This window comes from Petaurus breviceps, unplaced genomic scaffold, assembly GCF_028583685.1.
Source record: "Petaurus breviceps papuanus isolate PSGF00001 unplaced genomic scaffold, PetGlider_PUasm1.0 138, whole genome shotgun sequence".
Classification (NCBI taxonomy): Eukaryota; Metazoa; Chordata; class Mammalia; order Diprotodontia; family Petauridae; genus Petaurus; species Petaurus breviceps.
In genome coordinates this window covers 30372720-30394050 of record NW_027185694.1, presented here as the reverse complement: position 1 = coordinate 30394050, position 21331 = coordinate 30372720, and the positions used below count along the sequence as shown (strand labels likewise).

The 21331-nt window shown below is 42.9% G+C and overlaps 1 protein-coding gene and 1 long non-coding RNA gene across 2 annotated transcripts in view; both read left to right on the top strand.

Annotated features, from left to right (window-relative positions):
- LOC138142546 (uncharacterized) overlaps positions 1-1645 on the top strand; it is a 4953-nt gene extending 3308 nt beyond the window's left edge. The window contains exon 3 of the long non-coding RNA XR_011163460.1: positions 1182-1645. This is a non-coding gene — a long non-coding RNA (uncharacterized lncRNA). The remainder of the gene's footprint in view (positions 1-1181) is intronic.
- An 11506-nt stretch (positions 1646-13151) lies between these two features.
- Positions 13152-19956, top strand: TLCD3B (TLC domain containing 3B). Its single transcript, XM_069063560.1, has 5 exons — positions 13152-13968; positions 14980-15063; positions 17481-17715; positions 18245-18340; positions 18689-19956. Exons 1-5 carry the CDS (start codon positions 13841-13843, stop codon positions 18995-18997), a joined length of 852 nt encoding a protein of 283 aa, XP_068919661.1. The 5' UTR covers positions 13152-13840; the 3' UTR covers positions 18998-19956.
- Positions 19957-21331: the final 1375 nt, after the last annotated feature.

The following is a 21331-nucleotide window of genomic DNA, read 5'->3' as shown; positions in this document are numbered from 1 at the left end:
GAGAGAGAGAGAGAGAGAGAGAGAGAGAGAGAGAGAGAGAGAGAGAGAGAGAGAGAGAGAGAGAGAGAGAGAGAGAGTTTGGTTGAGGATGATCTGGGTTTGAATCCTGCCTCTGATACTTATTGCTGTGCAACCACTCCGTCACTCCGTCTCTCTCAGCCTCAGTTTCCCCACCAGTAAAACAGAGGATGATAATAGCACTTATATCACAATTTTGTTGTAAGGATCAAATGAGATAATATCTATAAAGTATCATGTAAATATTGTTTACAAATAGTATTATTATTATATTCTCTTAGGAGGATACAATATATCCACAGATAAATACATACAAAGTTTTAAGGAGAATCCTCCAGTCCTAGTTTAATAATCTTTTCAATCCTCCCAGTATGATCCATTTTCTTTTGGGGTTTTCTAGAAAGGAATCATACATTTAGAGTTAGGTCCTTAGAAATTATCTTGTTCAATCCCTTCATGAATAAACTGGTGTTTATTAGTGGGAAGGGAGGAGAAAAATAAGATAGATCGGGCTACTCTGAAGAAAAAGTGCCTTTAGAAAATTTATATATGGGGAAGAGGATATTGTATAAGGGAATTAAAGGCTATAGAGTTCTGTAGATCAGAGGTGTTAAGCATGCTGCCTGAAGGGGACCCACAGCAATCCCAAGTACAGCCCAATCAGCTTAAAATGTCATTGGGAAATATTTCACAAAATGACTAAAAATACAATAAAACATTGATGATACTAATATGTGTTTCCTAAGTCAATATGTGACTTGCAAGGATCCTTATTTACAGTTAGGTCCACTAGGTCCTGGTTTCTAATTTTATCTGATATCACTGCCTCCCATCTTCATCTGGTGTTGTTTTAGGGAAGTTATACACAATCCTTACCTTGTGAGCCAAGGTAAGAACCTAACCTTCTTGGTGGCTATTGAAGGAATGTATTCCTCTTTTAGTCTTAAAAAATGGTACTTCCCCACTTGATTGGGAGGTATATCAAAATATTGATAGCAGTACTTTTTATAGTAGTAAATGTAGTTGGAGGTCAGGCTATCTCACGATCAGCTGATTTTGGCCCCCTAACCCAGCTAAGCTTATATCATCACTCAAAATAAGGGGTAGATAACAGAAATAAGGAGTATTAATATGTGCCGATTCCTTGTCATTCTTTAATAAAGTGTGAAGATGTTCCCTTTATTTAATTGGAAGTGATACTTGGCATTGACTGGGAAGAAGACTGGCTACATTTCTGGTAGTTCTTAAAAGAAGCTAGCTTGCCAGCCCAAACTTGCAGTGGAGGAGAAGCTCAGCCCAGAAGACCCGTGGAGTTGGAAGAGGAGAGGCCTCCAGAAACTGCTTAAAGTTAGAAGAGCTGAAAAGCAGGTGAAGGCAACTCCTCTGAATAGTAATAACAAACACAAACAAAAACAAAGAAGAGGTGGTGGGATGATAAGGCAGGAATTGTGTTGGGATGCGTGGTGTTTTGTTGACTTTTCTCCCCTTCCCAATATTCATTTCTTTTCTTCCTTTGGGCTCCTACTTGGGAACTAGAAGCCTTTTCCTTTGGGTATAGTGAAAGTCTGTTTACCTTTGTTTTCTTTGTCTTCTAAGTGGCATTAAAATAAATGGGGTTAACCACAGGCATTGCTAATCTGAGTGTACTTATTGGAAATGAAATTGGGAGGAAGCATTGAAGGGAGCAACTGAAAAAAAGGAAATAGATTTAAAACTACAGTGTTTTGCCAGAAGATTGTCTCTGGCTAGGGGCTAGAAGATGAAAAAATAATTATTATAGATTCATTTATTACAACTTCATAGAGCAGAATGAAAATGTTTATACCAGGAACCACATAGGCAATGAACTAGTAGTAGTAGGATAAGGATAAATAACAGTGGCTAAACCTCTAGGCTAACCACCCTATCCCACCACTGATGCACAAAAAACTGTAAACAAAGTGAGGCTCATTAGCTTCAGAATGGCAAAATATTGTGGTACATGGACACAATGGAATATTGCTGTTCTTTAAGAAATAATGAATATGATAAATACAAAGAAGCATGAGAAGACTTACATGCACTAATACAAAAAAATGAAGTCATCAGAACCAGGAAAACAATTATATAATACACACAATTCCTACAGCAATGGAAATTCAAAGAACAACCACAAAACAATTGAAGCTGAGGAGTGGAAAATTATAATAACAAAGCTTCACCCCAAAGAAGAGATATGGAAAAGTTCTTCCAACTTCTTTCTTTGAAAAGGGAAGAGAGAGGGGAATCAGGATTCTTGCAGATAATAAAGCTAATAAAGATGGGTTATAGCAGGACAGGCATATGAGTACACTATGAATTTGTTCAACCATTTTGGAAAACAATTTGAGGCTATACTCCAAAAATCACTAAACTATGCATATCCTTTGACCCAGAGGAAATATTATTAGAGATGTATTATAAAGAGGTCAAAGGGCCCACATGTACAGGAATATTTATAACACTTTTTATCGTAACAAAAAGCTAAAAACAAAATAGTTTTCTATCAATTGGGAAATGGCTGAACACATTTTGTGTATGAGTGTTCTACTGTTTTGGGACAGTTCTCTGGCATTATGGAGTCCTTCTTCAGAGTACATAAGGTTACCCTGTCAATTTGTTTTTTTTTTTCCATGACTATGTTCTGTAAGCTCATAGCTACTCTTAAGGGGAGACCATCATGACAGCCTGAAGGTCATCGGAGCTAACTTTATAAAAGTGGTTTCCATGCATAGATTTTATAAGCTACAGCCTCTCTCAATGGAAAACTTTCCTGGTGGTCTCAAGACCACCAGGCCTAATCTTATAACAGCTATGAAAAAAAAATGAGGAAAATGACAAATCAAAGAAATGTTGAGAGATTTGTATGAACTAATGTGGAGTGAAGTGAGTAGAACCAGAAGAATAATTTACATGATGATCACATCAATATTATGAGGAGAAACAACTCTGAAAAAACTCAGAATGCTGTTGAAATCAGCCACCAATCACACCTGTAAAGGCTGATGATGAAACAAACACACCTCTTGCCTTTTGGCAAAGAAGGAATGGACTAGAGGTACAAAGCTAGATGTGTTCTTAGCCACTTTCAAAGTGTTCATTTTTCTTTAAATGTATAGATATGTAAAATATGTGTGTGTATAAAATACACACACACACACATATGGTAGAACTACCAAGGCAGGAGAGAAGGTAGATTGGTGGGTAGAACCAGACATAAAAAAGAGGGTCAATAAAGCACTTTAAAAGTTGCATAGAGAGAAGGAAAAGGAGATGCAGAGGAGGACACAAATATAACAAAAATAGAGTAATCTGTATTACCTTGTTAAATATGTACATGTGTGTATGTATGTGCATATATATACATATATACATTTACTCTATATATCTATATATCTATACACACATATGGGTAGCTAGATGGCACAATGGATAGAACACTGGGCCTGGAGTCAGGAAGACCTGAGTTAAAATCCAGCCTCAAACACTTATAAGCTGTATGACCCTAGGCAAGTCATTTAACCCTATTTGCTACCATTTCCTCATCTGTAAAATGAGCTGGAGAAGGAAATGGCAAACCACTCCACTTCCCAAATGGGGTCACAAAGAGTCAGATATGACTGAAACAATTGAACAATAACAACAAATGTGTGTATACACATACCTCTCTCTGTCTCTCTCTCTCCCCCTCTCTCCCTTTCTCCACATACACAATATACATATATGTACATACATATATTTAGTTATGTATATATTTGGCAGAAGTCCATAGTTTCCTATACGACTGTCCTCTTGGAGTACTTTGTGTTTTTAAATATTTGTGGTTATTGATAATTGTTGAATTCACAATAAAAATTGTATTTAAAAAAAAGAAAATGAGTGTAGAACACTGTAGATAATGTTAAACTTTAACTGTTGGTTAGTTTTGTTTAACTTTTTTCTCTTTTATTTTCTGTAATGCTCTTTTGGAGAGGAAACAGGAGAAGTGAGATATATTAGGAAATGTAGGTGATGCAAAGACAAAATTTATCAATAATTATTTTTAAAAATGAAAGAAGTCACCTTCTTGCCCATAATAGAAGATGTCCTATCAGAGTCCAAACAAATAAATTCCTTATTGATGGAGACCCTTTCCAAAAACTCTTATTTAGGCATTATTGCACTCCATAAAACTTAAAAGTGTTATAGAGCCCTTCTGAGTTACCCACGTCTCCTCCCCACTCACTCTCAAAGGTTGGTGTCCCGTAAACAATGATTTCAGGTTCAAGCTACTCTATGGGTTAGAATCACACTAAAGCTTGAGTCCCCACTGATACTTTTACTGTTAATAACCAGTCAATTGGCTCACAGTAAAGGCACTTAGTGGAATGTCATGACATGAAAAATACCGACAGAACGAACATTCCTGCAGATACCTGGGGCACAATCTCCCACAGCATCAGTGGGGACAGTGGGCTGCACAACATAGAGCATGCTAACAGAACGTTAGGGCTGCAGGCGTTACCCTCTCCTAGTCATATTGTCATCACCAGTTCTATCATCTCTGCCTCTTGGCTTTCTTGGCTTTCTTCAAGTCCCAACTAAAATTCCTCCATTTGCAGGAAGAGTTTCCTAATTCTCTTTCATTCTAGTGCCTTCCCTCTGTTAGCTTCAGTTTCTCCTGTACGTAGCTTGTTTGTATGTTGTCTACCCCATTAGACTCTGATCTTCTTGAGAACAGCAACTGCATTTTGTCTTTCTTTGTATTCCCTGTCCCTAGCACAATGCCTGGCACAGAGTAAGCATTTAATAAATGTTTTTTGACTCACTGAAATGTAAATGTCCCAGACAACTCATACCTATGGCACTTTAGGGCTCCTATTTTCTTCATCCTTTCTTGGTGTCTTGATTTTGTTCCTCCTAGGTTGGGATCTTTCGGCTGCTCTCCCCAGATCTTTTGTACCAAGCTCAATTCAACATAGCTAGTACTCAGACTAATATTCTTTCCTCACAAAGTCCCCCCAAAGTTCCTGCATGCCAAAGTCTTCCAAAACTCCTGTACCCCAAGGCTTTGCAAAGCACCTCCATACCAAGACCTTCCAAAGCTTCTCCATGCCCTCCAGACTGTCCTACTTCTCAAAGACCACCAGGCACATAACCAATTTTTCACTTAGCCAAGGACTAATAACCCTCCTCTAATTTAATCAACTTTGAGAGAGGAGTTTCTTCAAACATCATAGAAGGGTAACAAAGTACAAACACTTCATTGCACATAATTTAAGACTTTTTTGTCTCAATTAACCATCCTTTCCAATCCGTGATTTTGTCAGCTGGTCTGGGGGAAAGACAACTTATCAAAGGTCATCATCTTGGGAAAACTCCCACTATATTATGAATGGCGTTCAGTCCCAGAACAATCCAAAGTCTCCATAGTGAAAAAAAAAACCCATCAATTTAGATGAAACCTAACCTAGACCTAACCATTCACCTAGGAAATATTAAGGAGAATAAAATAAAACACTTAGTGACCATACTGTAACTGACTGGATGGGTTGTCCAATGCATTAGCATATCAGTGCAAATTTTGCAGACAAGAAGCAAGGAAATAAATATTTATTAAATGCCTACCATTTGCCAGGCACTGTATTAAGCACTTTGCAGATATTATCTCATTTGAGTCTCACAACAATACTGGGATACAGGTGCTATTATTATCCTCATTTTACAGTTGAGGAAACTAAAGCAGACAGGTGAAGTGACTTACCCAGGGTCACATTACTAAATATCTGAGGCAGAATTTGAACTCAGGTCTTCCTGACTCCAGGCCCAGGGGTCTATCTACTGCCTTACTTAGTTGCCTTAAACACTAAAGCTAAGTGCTAGGCTGGATCTAGAGTTGTATAATATGGGAAAACTTCAAAATATAAGATTTGGAAATTGAATGGAACTTTGTAGAATCCAAATATTTACCTCAACATATTTACCCTCTTAAATATACTTAATATTTTAATATTATAATGTAATTATGATATGATATAATATAATTATATAATAAAATATGTACTCATCCAGCTTTTAGTGAAGGCCTCCAGTGAAGGGGAAATGATTAATTCCTCTTCCACTATCCCCCAGTCTTCTCTTTTCTTTTTTGCTTTTTTTTTGGGAGGGCAATTGGGGTTAAGTGACTTGCCCAAGGTCACACAGCTAGTTTTTGTGTTAAGTGTCTGAGGCCAGACTTGAACCCAGGTCCTCCTAACTCCAGGGCTGGTTCTCTATTCACTGTGCCACCTAGCCACCCCCACCCCCACCCCACAGTTTTCTCTTTTCTAGGGTAAAAATCAATAGTCCTTTCAAACAATCCCTCGGGTCACTTTTCTTGAGGTCTCTTTCCAAGGTGACTGGGAACGATTACTGCCTGCTCTTTGAGACTGACTATTGGACTAGTTCTGAATCTACCTAACTATATTGTCATCCAAGCTCAACATCTTGTCTACAGGAATAGCATTAGAAACTTAGTCTTGTGCTTTGCTAAATTTATTCTCTTAATTTATCAGGCTAGGAACTATTAGATTGTTATAACTTTTCAGATTAAGCCAGGCTTCATCAAGGAGCAGGTGGTCATTGCTCTCTTTTCTAGATATTCATTAAACTACATTTTAATAATACATTGTAGAATCTTGCCAGGCATCAAGGTCAAGTTCACTGGCTTATAGTTCACAGACGACTCTTTTGCTCCTGCCCTTTTTTATTTTTGGAAATTGGAAAAGTGTTTGACATTTTCCACTCCTGCCATACCTATCCTGTTTTCCATGATTGTTTTTTCTTTGTATTCATTCATTCATTTATTTTTTACATTAAAATTTTTTTGAGTTCCAAATCTCTCCCTCCATCCTCTCCCTCATTCATTGAAAAGGTAAGCAATATGATGCCCATTATACATGTGAAGTATGATCATTCTTCAAAAAAAAATGTATATTGATATATTTTGTTTTTACTTCACCTTCATTCTCCAATCTCTCTCCCCTCCTGCTTTTTGTAGACAAATTCTTTATAACAAAGAAAAAAGAGAAGAAAAAGGTCAGTAAAACTAACCAGGGCATTCATCAAGTCCAATAAGTTATGCTTTATCTCTACAAAAATGAGAAATTCATGCATGATCTTTTAAAAATAAGATTAAATTTGTTTTTTTAAAAACATTTTCCATAATTTCTCCCAGTATCTCTCCCTACTTTGAGAGACCTTCCCATATAATAGAAAATATTTTAAAGGACAAAAAGAGAAAAAAATTCTCTTTGATGAAACATAATTGATCAGCACATTGAAAAAGTCTGAAAATATGTTCAATGTTCAAAATTTATGAATATCCTACCTCTGCAAAGTGCTGGGATAGCACTCTCTTCTCATATCTCTTTTTTCAAGCCTTTTCACAACCATTTAAATATCTCTAACAATACCTCAACAATCGTTTTTGCCAGTGCTGTCAGTACCTGAGTATGTGTAGTTCATCTGGGATGAGCTTTGAACTCATTAAGGTCAATTAAATGCTTTTTTACTATCTCTCTACTTATTTTGGATCTCAACTCTATTTTAGCTATTTTTCATCTGTACCTTCCAGTTCAAAGATGATTGTGCTTGAGAAAATAAATGGAATAAGATTTAAATTGTTCCATCTTCTCTTTGTATTGTTATCTTTGCCCCCATTCTTCCTGGGCAGATCTAATTTTGATCTTTGTCTTTTCCCTAATATAGTTACAAAAAAAATTTTTTTCTTGCTGTGGTTAGCAATCTTCACCACCCTCAGCTTATTCTGAACTCAGTGCTTCTGATACTATTCTTAAAGGACTGTTGTGTTTGTATTTCTCTTCCTTTCTCTGTCTTTGTTTCCATCTTCATATTTTTTAAAAATCTAACTTAGTTAATAAGTTTTCTTTGTATCTACTTTGCTTGTTTTTTGTTTTTTTTGGGAGGGCAATTGGGGTTAAATGACTTGCCCAAGGTCACATGGCTAGTTTTTGTGTTAAGTGTCTGAGGCCAGATCCGAACTCAGGTCCTCCTGCCTCCAGCACCAGAGTTTTATTCACTGAGCCACCTAGCTGCCCCCTTTGTATCTACTTTAATCTCTTTAGGTTCTTCCCCCTTTTCCATCTCAGTGGGATTGTTTGTTTTTGTGTGACTTCTGAATTTCATTCTTGAAGCCTTCCCACTCTTCCTTGAGAATTTTACCAGTGGTATCCTTACTATCCTTTCTTTGTATCCTTTGAAATCGACTCTCTCAAAATTTAAGGTCTATTTTGGATTATGCTTAGCTTTCCTCCCCCTCTCACAAATTCTCAGAAGAGACATTTGGGCTAGGTTAGGGGGTCAGTAAAACCAACCAGTGCCTAACTAGTTTAGATTTCACCTATAGATTTAACCTATAGATTAACCTATAGGTTTCATCAGACTTAATGAATGCACTTGTTAGTTTTACTCGCCTTTTTCTTCTCTTTTTTCTTTGTAATAATAAATTTGTCTACAGAAAGGAGGAGAGATATGAGAGTCATGAGTATGGAGATAATAATTAAACCTATAAGTTGATAATGTAATCAAGAGAGACTATAGAGATAAAAGAAAGATGTCTAGTATATCTAGTTCACCTTGCTTATCTTTATTTGTTCTTGATCCTATACTTAGGAAGAGACACCTGAGGCCATTGGTTTTATTGCTTATTCCCTTTTCAGATTGTGTGTGTGTGTGTGTGAATTTCTAGGCATCTCTAATTCTATTATTATTCCTACATTAAAGCTGCTTTCTGTGACAGGATTCTTAACCCATTTGGTGTCATAGACCCCTCTGGCAGTCTTGTGAAATCTATAGGCCCCTAAAATAATGTTTTTAAAATGCATAAAATTTTTAAAAATATGATTACAAAGGGAACCAATTATATTGAAACAAAGTAATTTATATCTCTCTATATGTATGCATATTTTTTTTGGAGGGGGGAAAGCAAGGCAATTAGGGTTAAGTGACTTGCCCAAGGTCACACAGCTAGTATGTCAAGTGTCTGAGGCTGCATTTGAACTCAGGTCCTTCCAACTCCAGGACTGGTGCTCTATTCACTTCGCCACCTAGCTGCCCCCTCCATGTACACATATATATGTATGGATATAGATGTAGATATAAAAGTTCATAGACTCACAGATTAAGAAGTCTCACTGTATGGTATCTACCTTGGTAGATTGTATATGTTTATGTGTATTATATGTATGTATACACACATACACACATACATGCACATACATACATGTACTCTGCTCCCTTACCCTTACTTTTTCAGTTTAGAGAGTTTTGATTAGGTTTTCGAGATTCTAGGCAGATTCATTTTTAGCAGCCTTTTTTCAGTGTCCTCTATCCCTGGCCAAAGGCCCATGGCTCCTATATTTTAAGCCAATGTCCTGAGAAGATTGGTTGGGATCGAATTTGAGAAATTACTCTGTACTTTCAACGACCTCAAACTGCTCTATGTCATCACAGGTCATTTCTTTCATTTTCCCAGTTGTGTTATAAGACTGTACAACATAAAATACCATGATTTCTGAAGAATCAGAATGCTAAGTAGTTCAAAAAACAATGGAAAGAGGCATAGTGGGTGTGAACCACAGAAGACTTACTTAGTAAGTAAGGGGAGAAATGGTGTAAAAAGATGTTATCCTAGTTAGTATGACAGCCTGTCACGCACAGAAAATGAGAGAAAGTAGAGGGGCATCCATCCCAAGTGGTATATTGGCCCACCACAGTTATTAAAAGAACCAGAGAAAGCTGGGGACATTACAAATGCATTTTTAATGATGGATTTCTGTAAAGATGTGGAGGAGAATCACCCCGAATGAGAAAATTTGGAGCAGTGGTACATATTATATACAGGAGGGATACATATTATCAAAATCTTTTAGCGTTCCAAGTATCCAGGTATCTTCTTCGCCAATAGTCGCTAAGATGAAATGGGAAGGAAGTCAATCAAGCCTTTGTCCAGTGAGCTGAGGCTGCAACTTAGAGCTGGAGGAGACAGGACTGAGCCAACTGACCAGCCAACAGCATCCCCTTGCCCCTCCCCTTTCCCACTTCCCTACTCGACCAACATTCCCTTCCCCTCTCTCCTCACCCAGTGGGCTGGCAGAGGAGGTCCACGCGCACTGTTTTCTTCCCAACCGCTGTTGGTGACCCCGAGCCCCGAGTGTTGGCGCAAATAGACATCCGGGAGCGAAAACTAGCGACCCGGGCCCCTTCTTTCTCCTGGCTGGGTTTCCTAGGCTCTCGACAACGCCTTAGACGCGACAGTATAGGAGAGGGTGGTTGAGCTAAGAAAGAATGGCGGGCTATGGACCCATTCTCCCACCCGCAGGCTTCCCCCCTCCACTCCCCTCCACATAACAGAGAATTTGGGGGGGGGGGAGGGGAGGAGATGACTTTTTAATTTTTAAAAATTACATGTTAGACGTTTCCCCCGCCTTTTTCTTAAGGGAAAAAAAGAGTGTTTTAGGGTTTTTCAGTTTGTTTTGTTTTAAATATATATACAGAGAGAGGGAGAGAGAGAGAAAGATCTCTTTAGAAGGAGGATTAGCTATCTCACTCCCCCTGCAGTTTCTGGAGCTGAGAAGAAAATCGCTAACTTTTTTTTTCCCATTCTTCTTGTCCCTCTGAGGTAAGGCTCTCTGGGGGCCTCCCTAAGGATCCATGTGAAGGAGGGGGAAAGTGGTTGGGATAGATCATAGAAGGGGATGGAATAAGTAAAAAGGGTCCTGGGGTGAAGTGTCTCAGAGTGAGAGGCCAGAGAGCAGTTTAGGGGTCATCAAAGCAAAAGGGAACCAGCTGGATGGGAGGACATGTAGTAGACCTCTGGGGCACCTAGGAACAACAAGTGAGAAAGCATCAGCTAGAGTGTCTTAAAGGGGAGCTCTTTGAAGGGTCCTGTTTTGATAGTGATTTTGGGAGAGCCTTATCATTGGAGTTCTATTGCTAACAGATAATGACCAGGGTGTGGACACAGGCAGTAGCTATTGAGAGGGAGGTAAATAAGTTACTGGGCTTTCCAGAGATATGTCCTACCACTCATTCACTGCCCTTTCTGCTCCCTCCACCCAGGCAGGTATGTCCCTGCTTTTTGGAGTAGGTTGCCTTTTCTTCCCATTGTTCTTTACCATCCTTTGCTGGAGCCTGCAGAAGCATTCCAGTCTGCAAATGGAGAAAAAGGAGGCTGTCTTGGTGGCATCCAAGTAAGATGGTTAGGGTGAGGGCAGAGTTGAAGGGTTCGAGGGGAGTCAGATACCTAAGGAAGAATTTCATTTGGAGATTCTCCCTGGATTTTCTATCTGGTCGCTACCTTTTGTGAAGTATGGAAAGTGAGGTGGGGGGGGAACCCCACAACTATAAATTTGTCTTTGACCACAGAAATCCTGCCAAGATCTATTCAGGATAAAGGTATTTAACCCTCCAGGCATCAATTTCCTTCTCTGTATAATAACAGGGTTGGATTAAATGATCTCAGATTTTTCCTGCTCCAAATCTGTGTATGACCCTTTGATCCTATGAAGTCCCTACGGGAAAAAAAGGAGTTTCCTCCTAAACTGAATCTTAATTCTTTAAAATATCTGAAACCTCATTTCCTAATAACTCTTGTGAGCCCCGACAAAATAAGCAATACAAAAACCCACCCCTTATAACTTCTGCTGTTACTAGGGGCATGGGTATATGTCTGTCTTCCAGAGTTTGGTAGTTTAGGATTTGGGGACAGTCATATCCTATGTTCATATCCAGATAGAAAGAACAATTGTGTTCTTCTGAGAAGGTCTGAGGACATTTAAAATTCAGGGTCTAGCAATCTATCCTTGTTTTAGGCCCGCGACTATCCAGAGAGCTGTCCCAGCAGCTGACCACTGGGAGGCAGCACAACATCTTGAATTCCAGAGTCTTTGCCTCTTTGAGGCAAGGGAGATGAGGGGCAGATAATAGCGAAGCAATAAGCGGGACTTTGGAGGGTCTTGGTGTAGTGAATGATTGGCAGAAGAGCATCAAGGGGCTATCCTGAAGCTGGGGGTAGAATTGTATTATGAACTGGAGAAAAGGGGGGTGTAAGGGACCACAGAGGAAGCCAGAGATCTGAGAACAAGATGGGACAGGGTTAGAGATGAGGGGCAAAGGAGGAGAAGATAGGGGTTATAGTGGGAATAGCACTGAACTGGGAGTCAGGAGACCTAAATTCTGACTTGGTCTCTAGCAGTGAGTTCATGAGCAAGTCACTTAACCTCTGAATCTCAATTCCATCACCTGAAAAATGAGAAAAAAATATTATTTTCATTATTTATTTTACAGAGCCCTTTATTATTATTTCTACCACTACTATCAACTAGATTTTAAGGGATAGAAAAGAAGGCTTGGCATTAGAATGATAGAGGAGAGGAAGAGTCAAGAGATGCAGGAGTATGGTTTGGGAATTTCAGAGAAGCAGGACTTTTTATCTGTTCCCTCCTCAATATATTACCCACCCGGATTCTCTCTCACCTCAATTTTCTTAACCTTATTCTCCAAGGACAAATCCTCCAGAGAACAGGAGTTCCACCTCTGAGATAATGGGCCAATTCCCTCCTCTTTCATCAAAGGGAATTCCAGTATGCAGTGTTCATACTCCTAGACTCCTAGGTCCCTCTAGAGTAAAGTCAGCTAGGGATATTATTTAAGGTAGGGAAGGAGGCAATTTCAGGCATCTTCTGAGTGTTGATAGAGAAATGGGGTCAGGCCTAGAGGTGGAGGGGCCAGAGGCTACCTCCTAGGTAATTTCAAGATCATAGGACTACCTTTTTCCAGGAGAGCAGTCCTCCCTTTCTTCCTATGACTCGATCAAGTCTGTGTCCCCACAAGCCCCCTCTGCCGCAGCCACTGTCTCTTTAAGGGCCTCCCCCCCATCCCCCTTTCTCTGCTCCCCCCCATTCTCTGTCGCAGCCGCTGAGGCTCAGAGCTGCATGGGGAGACGCTGCTGCAGGTCCGGTTTCTTGGTGTCTGGTCGGTGCTGTCGTTTCCCCACCCCTCCCCCGCCCACCCAAGCTGGTGACTCCCCATCCTTCCCCCGACATCCCCACCAAGGGGGCAGGGGGTTGGGCGGCCTGGTCTATATAATGCCATGTGCCATCTCCGTGTCTGTCAGAGACAGCGATGACTGTGGCAGTGTGAGGAGGAGGCGGAGGCGGGAGAGCAGCACTGACTGCTGACCCGTTGCCCATCTGCCCCTCCCCAGCCTCCCCTCCACTCCCTAGCTTTCCCTCCTCCCCCTTAGGGTTGGAACAACAAACCCCCACCCCCTTTCTCAGGCCCTCCCTATCTCTTTGCGTAACCCCCCTACCTGCTCTGTCCCTTTCCCATCTGCGTCCTCACCCTTTCTCTGTCCCCTATCTCTATCCTTCCCTCTCTCCTCTCATAGTATCCCCTCCCCTCTCCATCTCCACCTCTTTCCATCCCTCTATTTTTCCTTCTCCTCCCTCTCTGTATCTCTTCTATTCTCCTCTCTCCCTATATCTCTCCCTATCCATTTCTCCCTTCCTTTTTTCCCATTTTCATTTCATTCTTTTTCTCTCTTGTTCCTCCTGTTTCTATTTCCTCTCTCCCCATCCCATCCTCTTTGTGTCCTTTCTGTTTATATTTCTTCTTTTCTTAATTCTTCTCCCCCTTCATCTCTACTTCTGTCCCTAACCAAACCCCCTTTCTATCTCCTTCTTCATCGCCAACTCCTCACAGGCCTCACCTTCCCCAGTCCTTATTGCTTTACTCATTCTTCCCCTGCCCAAATCCCAGAGCCATGATGCTGTCCCCGATGGTGGCTGGGGGGGTTGTGTTCCCGGGACTCTTCCTCCTTTCCAAGAACACGCTCCAGAGGCTGCCCCAGCTGCGCTGGGAGGAGGCCGACGCGGTCATTGTTTCAGCCAGGTAAACGGCTTCTCCTCTTCCTTTCCTCTCCCTCCAGTCCTTTCTCCACATCTCTTGGGTCTTATGGGGATGGGAAGGTAGTGATGGAATGGGGAAACTACACAGTTATAAAGAAACATCTCAGGTCATCCATACCTCTTCTCTGGATCCTCTGGACCCTTCAGAGAATTAGGCACCCCCTGCAGTGATTTCTTTCTATCTCCCTTCTCCTTTTCCTTCTCTACTGCTTCCTCTATTGCTCCAGAAGACCTCATCCAACCCTAATCATCTGGTCTCCTAGCATCCTATCCCCCTTCCTCTCCCTCATTTTCCCCTCCTACCACTAGGAATGAGGCCAGCATGTGACGAAACATATTTTGAAGAGACTAGGGGAACAAAGTGGAGAGCTGGGGGTAGTGGTGAAGGAGGGATGGGGGACAGAGAAGTAGAAGATAGAACTTTAGAGGCACCTAAAATGGGGAGGAAAAAGTTAAGGGAGGAAGAATGGGAAATAAAAGAATGAGAAGGTGGGCAGAAGGAGTGAGGAACAGAGCTTTGGAGGAAGTGTGGTGCCTAGGTTGCAAAACTATGAGGACAAGCCAATGTGGAACGCCCCAGAGAACGTCCCCTTCTCTCCCTAGTTGCTGTCTCCCTAGGGGAGGCCTTATCAATAGCACATTCTCAGAATTGTCTCACTTAAAAATGATGTGCCTGATTTCCTCTCTAAGATGAAGAGGAATCTGTTCCAACTTTCTTCCACCACCAAAATAATAAAAGAAAGGGGTAAATGAGGAACGGGATCAGATAGGTTCAGAAGTGAAGAGGTGAGAGAGAGATTAGAAGATGAGGCAGAGATGGCTAGGTCAGGGTACATGGGATCAGGTGTTAAGGAAAACCTGGGGGTTAATGTCCAAAAGATGCTCTGGGAAGAATGGAACCCAAAATATAGTTCTACAGGTTCAATATAAAGGAGGAATGGTAACATCCTACTCTTTTCTTCCATCTCAAACCTCTTCCCCTTCTTTTCCCTAGGCTAGTATCCTCAGTCCAGGCTATCATGGCCTCCACAGCTGGCTACATTGTCTCCACCTCCTGCAAACATATCATTGATGACCAGTAAGTGCAATGAGCTGAACTTTCCCCCATGTGCTAGTAGAGTGGGTGGGATTTTCCCAAATCCACATAAAACAGTCTTCTTCCTCCAGTTCTCAATCTGGGCCTGAGCAAGTTAACTGCAACTGCTGCAACTCAACACCCTGGGATACATTTAGCTTGTCCTGTTCTTAAAGGTCAGGTCCAGGAGAAGAGGAATTGGGGGACCAAGAGCTCATTCAAAGTAATCCGTGGTTCTCAGAATGCTCCCCAGATTCCATTAGCCCACCAGGACCCGAGTGGCCCTCGGGTTTCAGCTCTTCTCCCTTCCCAGACCAAATTCTCCAGCCTAGGAACTAGGCAGTCAGCTTCCTATCTGGGCTCAGATATGGATCCCATCTCATAATATAGGGATCCAGCCCCAGCCAGACCCTTGTGTAAGGGAAAAAGTGCAGATGACAATATGCTAGACCTCAAGGGTCAAGGTGGCTGTGTGGAGAGAGGAGAGAGGCTGCAGTTTGGCACTGGCAGCTGCTGCAATGCAGGGTGTCTGCCAAAAGCCCTGGGCAAGGGAAGGGGGTGGGGCGGGAAGAGGGCGGGAGGAGGGCTTGAAAAGAAGAGTAGAGCATAGCACTGTCCAGGGTGCTGACGAGCTGGCTCTCAGTGACCTGGACGCCCATGCTTAACAGAGCTGTGCTAAGATTCAAGTCAGTTCCTCAGGTCTTGGGTTCTGTGTCTCACTTTGCCTAAAGGCCACTACAACCCAGAAAGCACATTTTCTGGCTGATTAATGATCTATTTGACTCCTAACTTGTCCCCCAACTACATTTCTCAGAGTTCTTTTATTCATGACTTGTCTTTGCTCCATCTCTGTCCCCATCTCCTCTTTCTATCCTGTCCCCTTTTACAACTCTTTTGGCACCCTGCTTCCAGGATGATCTAGTTTTACCATACAATTTCCTCTAACACTCTTTATAGATCACTCTGACAGTTCCGTCATTCCCTCTGTTTCATTCCTTCTTCTCTCCCCCCCTCCCTTTAATCCTCAGGTGAATGGGAGGGATCAAGACTAATCCAGGGGTAACAGCTGTTCTTGCTTCTAGGTACCTAATTACTGAAGGCTTTAGGAACATGGGATTAACTAGTTGTAGTCTGGTAACTTTACTAGCACTTTGTGGCCCTCATCCTAAAATCCCACATTCTTCTAAACTTTTGATATTTTAGCAGTATCTCACACTCTTTCTCTTCTTCTCCTGGACCAGTTTTATTGCTTCCCACCCACTATTGCACCCTTAGCCTTCTGTCTCTTCCTTTTTGTTCCCCACCTTTTTTTTCCATTCTTGGGCTGTTTCTTTCCATTTCTTTTCCCTTCAGATGGTCCCTCCCTTCCTCTCTCACTCAAGGCCTTTGGCTCCCCAAGTCTTTAACTCTTAGTTTACAGATTGTCTTCTTCCTCTCCCCTCCCATCCCAAACTTGTTCCTTCAAAATCAGCACTCTGGTTTTCCTTATAAGACAAGCCCTCTGTCCTCAGGCTTTCTTCCATGGACCAGCTCTCTCTGGTCTTTGTTGCTGTTTCTCTCCATAATCACCCCACATTCAGTTCTTATCTGCAGTCTCCCTCACGTTGCCTTGGACTTGATCTTATGCAAATACTACCAGAATATGACTTGATCTCTCAGCCATTAGCTGTGTCTTGCCCTGGACTCCATTCTCTCTGTCCATCCTTGATGACACTTGCTATAGGGTTGCAGTTCTATTAAGGTATTTAAGGCATTGATTCAAAGATAATAGTTAAAACATTACAAATTATTTTCCCAATGATTTGCATTGTTGATCATTGTCAGGATATATAGAATTCTTCTTACTGTGCTCTTGGCATTCACTCCTCAGGGGATTGGACTTCAACCTCCTGAAATTGTTACTGTTTTTACTGACACACTCAGCAGCATCAATTTTACTACTGACTCCTTCTATGATCTCTCATGAAAATCATAGAAATGTCAGATAATGATAGAAGGAACCTTAGTGGTCATCTAGTCTGACTCCTTCCCTGCAAAAGAATTGAGGAATTGAGGCCTTAAGAGAAGTCACCTGCCTAATGTCACACTGCTAAACTATTACAGAACTTAGGTCTTCTGACACTTATAGGCCAGACCTATGTGATACCATGCTACTTTCTTCTCTGACAGTTTTGGTTATCCCTCTCCCTATTCTCTTACATTGCTCAAATCATCCCTTGGTCTATCTGAATATACCTTTTTTTTACCTTAACTTCAACTATTTGTTCCACTCATAGCGGACATCTTTCTGACTCTCATTTTAGCATTCTGTCTTCATCTCTTGGTCCTCAGTGGGCCTCTTCTCTTGATGTCTCTTGCCTTCTTACTCTGTTGCTATGTTTGATTCCATAACTCATTCTCTCTCTTTCTCTGCTCTGCAGACACTGGCTATCCTCAGCTTACACTCAGTTCGCAGTGCCCTACTTCATCTACGACATCTACGCCATGTTCTTGTGTCATTGGCACAAGCACCAGGTCAAAGGTCATGGAAAGGATGAGGGAGGGGCTGGCCCCCCAGGAGGCACCTGGGCTGTGGCCCGAGGTTACCTGCACAAGGAATTCCTCATGGTGCTGCACCATGCAGTCATGGTGCTGGTCTGCTTTCCACTATCAGTGGTGAGTTCTAGGGGAGTTGGAGAAAGTTTGAAGGGAGGGTCTGACCCCAGCACCATGGTGGATTTTGCTTGGCATACTGAAAGTCACAGAAATGTGGGAGTGTGGGTTGGGGGGAATGCCTGAGCTGAGGGTGGCAACTGCACGATGGGACCAGAAAGTTATTATTCATCCATTCATTCATCCAACGAGCATTTATTAAGAAACTGGTAGGAGTTTCCTTACCAGAAACTCCCTGCATTGATGAAATTACAGCTTAAGACCTCATGCTCCCAATGTGCCAGGCATTGTGCCAGATGCTGGGGATTCAGAGACAGAAACAAAAGTCCTTGACCTTAAAGAGCTGGTGTTCTTATATTATTGTAGCCAACCAGCATTTCTTTTGCACCTAGAGATGGCGGCAGCCACAAAGGGTGGGGTTGGGGGAGATAAGATGACTTCTGCTCTCGGGCTAGAAAGAGGCAACAAGGGAAGGAGCAGAAAGATGGCGCCACTGTGGTTACATTCCCTTGCCATTTTTCTTTCCTCCAAGGTGTGGCGCCAAGGCAAGGGGGACTTCTTCCTGGGCTGCATGTTGATGGCTGAAGTCAGCACACCCTTTGTCTGCCTGGGCAAGATCCTCATCCAGGTAAGGAAATGGTAGAAAGCAGAAGAGAGGGAGGAAGGTGAGTTTAGTTAGGATGAGGAAGTCTCCAAGGTACTGGTGTTACTTAGGTCTGGGGAGCCACATGGGTTAATGAGAGGCCCTCATAGAGTTAGAGAGAGCTGTGCTCAACTAGAGCCCCTGGGACCCTTATTCCTGGTTCCCGTCTGCCTCCCTTACCTCTGTTATCCAACAGAGTGGATGGAGAGAAGGGGGAAAGGTGTGGAGGCCAGCCCAGGGTGGCCCTCGATGTCCCCTGCACTGAGGCTTCCTCCTTTATCTCCATCCCCATTCTCATCCACTCATCCTCTTCTCTCTTTTCCCTACCTACAGTACAAGCAGCAGCACACCCTGCTGCACAAAGTGAATGGTACCCTGATGCTGCTGAGTTTCCTGTGCTGTCGAGTGCTGCTCTTTCCCTACCTGTACTGGGCCTATGGGCAGCACGCAGGCCTGCCCCTGCTCTCTGTGCCCCTCAATATTCCAGTCCATGTCAACCTGGGGGCCGCCCTGCTGCTTGCTCCGCAGCTCTACTGGTTCTTCCTCATCTGTCGGGGGGCATGTCGCCTCTTCAGGCCTCGGGGACCTGCCCCACCAGCCCCCCGACAGCCCCCGGGACTGCATGATGGGCCTCGGGACTGAGGGGAGGGGCTGGGTGGGGGCACCCATTCCCTCCAGGAACTGGGCTCTAGGACTGATGGGTAGGGATGGGGACCAGGAACCTGTCCAATGGTCCTAGGCTCAGAGGATAGGGATAGAGAAGCTGGGGGAAAGCTTCTCCCTGTAAGATGTAAGGGACCAGGCTTGTAGGAAACAGCTACCTCTCTTGTCCCCAGGGTGCCTGGGACTGAGGGACAGAGGGTTTGGAATGGCCAATGTTCTCCTTTGTGTAGGGACTGGGAAGGTGGAAATTAGGAGGCACCCTCCTGCTTATATAACCCCAAGGATACCCTTTTTCGAACTGTAATCTGCAGGGGACCTAGAGGAGGGAAATTAATGAGGAAGGTGCCCTATTCCACAGCAATTTAGGGTAGGATGGATTAGGGGGGGGAGACTAACAGGGATTATAGAGGGTCAAGGAGTAAATAAAGTAGGGAAGGGCCCTCTCCTTTTTGCCAAGGACACGCCTATATCCCTTCCCCATATGCTGTAGTCTAGGGGAAGGCAGCTCCTAACCTCATGCATCCCTCTGGGTGGGAGAGGTGCCCCTAAACTCTTTGTGTCTCACCAGGGGATAGGTTGGCTACACCTTAGAGCTAGCTAGCTCCTCTTCTCCACAGGCAGCCCAGCATCTTTCCAGACCCTTAGGGATTTTATTTCACCAGGTTTGTATCAGTTTCTTATGGGGAGGCAGACTTATAAATGCCACACACCATCACCTGGCCCAGCCTCTCCAGTGCTACCTGCCCCACTTGGGGGGAGCTGGGGGAGGGGCTCTTGCGCTCATTCCTTCAGGCTATATAATTTGGCCTTCTTGTCCTTTCTCACCTGTCCCTGGTGCTACAGACCTCTTGAGGCTTCCTCCAGATCCAGGAGCAGGGGGATCCTTGGGAGGCGCTATATAAAGACCGCTAATAAAGATGAGATCAGCGCAAATGCCACTAGAGCCTCATGGCAGTTATTTGGGGGAGAGGGGAGGGAGGAATGGGACACAAGTTATTAAAGAGGGCAGGAGCTGGGGAGCTGGGGCATTGGAGTTATGGGAAGAAAAAGAACCTGCTCTTAGTAGAATAGCTGTAGTAAGGAATGAGTATTTATTTAGTAGTTTGCATAGAGGGTGAGTTTAGGTGGTTAAGGTAGCTGTGAGCAGAGATGGATTGTCCATCCCCTTAGGACCCCTTTTGGCAACTCCTGCAGAGCACAAGAATGAATTATAAGTTAAGAATGCCCATCGCTCCCTTCCCCAGCCATACACGATAGGAATCCCTTAGAGTAGGCAGCAGAATGAGGTTCTTGGTATTGTGGGGAAGAATTGAGGGTCCTGGGTGGGTGGCAGGGCCTTACATGTGGGTGCAGAACTGGTAGAGGATGGTGATAAGGAGGAGGATGAATGAGCCAAACAATATATGGTGCAAGAACCTGGATTTGAAGCCTATTTGGGAGAGAGGAGGAAGATTTAGATATTTTAAAAACTATACTTTGGAGTCAAAAAGACCCAGGTTCAAATCCTTCCTGACCCAGGCAAATCACTCTCTGAGCCTCAGTTTCCTAATATAAAATGCAAACCTTAAAGTGTTCCACAAATGTCAGATTTAGGGGCCATGTTACATTTTCCCATTTCCCCACTGGCACATTCAGGAAAAGTTGGGACAGGGATGGAGATACTAAGGAATATCAGCTCACATTTATATAGCACTTTATCTAATTTCTATAATTCTTTCCCCATAACAACCCCTTGGGGCTGGTAGTAACCAATGGTAGTTACTCAATGGGAGTAACATGGAGATAAGGAAACAGCTTCACAGATATGACTTGCTTACACTGTAGCTACTTTGCTCACTATATGATAGTCTATGGAAGAATAACATCTTGTCCTGAGGCCTGAATTTCTGAGGTTCAGAAAATAAGGGCTTCTCAAATACTTCTACCTGAATCAGAAGTGAAGTAAACAGGTTTCTCTCCAATGAAGTTGGAGATAGCCTGGATTTTGTCCCTGGCTGAATCTGGATAATCAAAGAAGTTGGGATTATCTTCAAGAAACAGAGACTCTTGTGGAGCTATCTCCATGGAATCCTGGGGATGAATGGCTAGAATCCAAGGGAAAAAAATCAGCTCAAAGTGCACCCCACCTTGGAGGTTGACTTTCCTCAGCAAACATTATTGCAGTAAACACCAAGGGGACTGACCTAGTCAATGAGCGCTCAGATTGGCCAGCTGTTCCAGGATAGGGCATACCTAACAAATCTAGGCTATTTGTTTCTGATAAGAGGGCCTCATATCGGGACTATAAATTCTTAGGTACAAACAAGGGTCTAT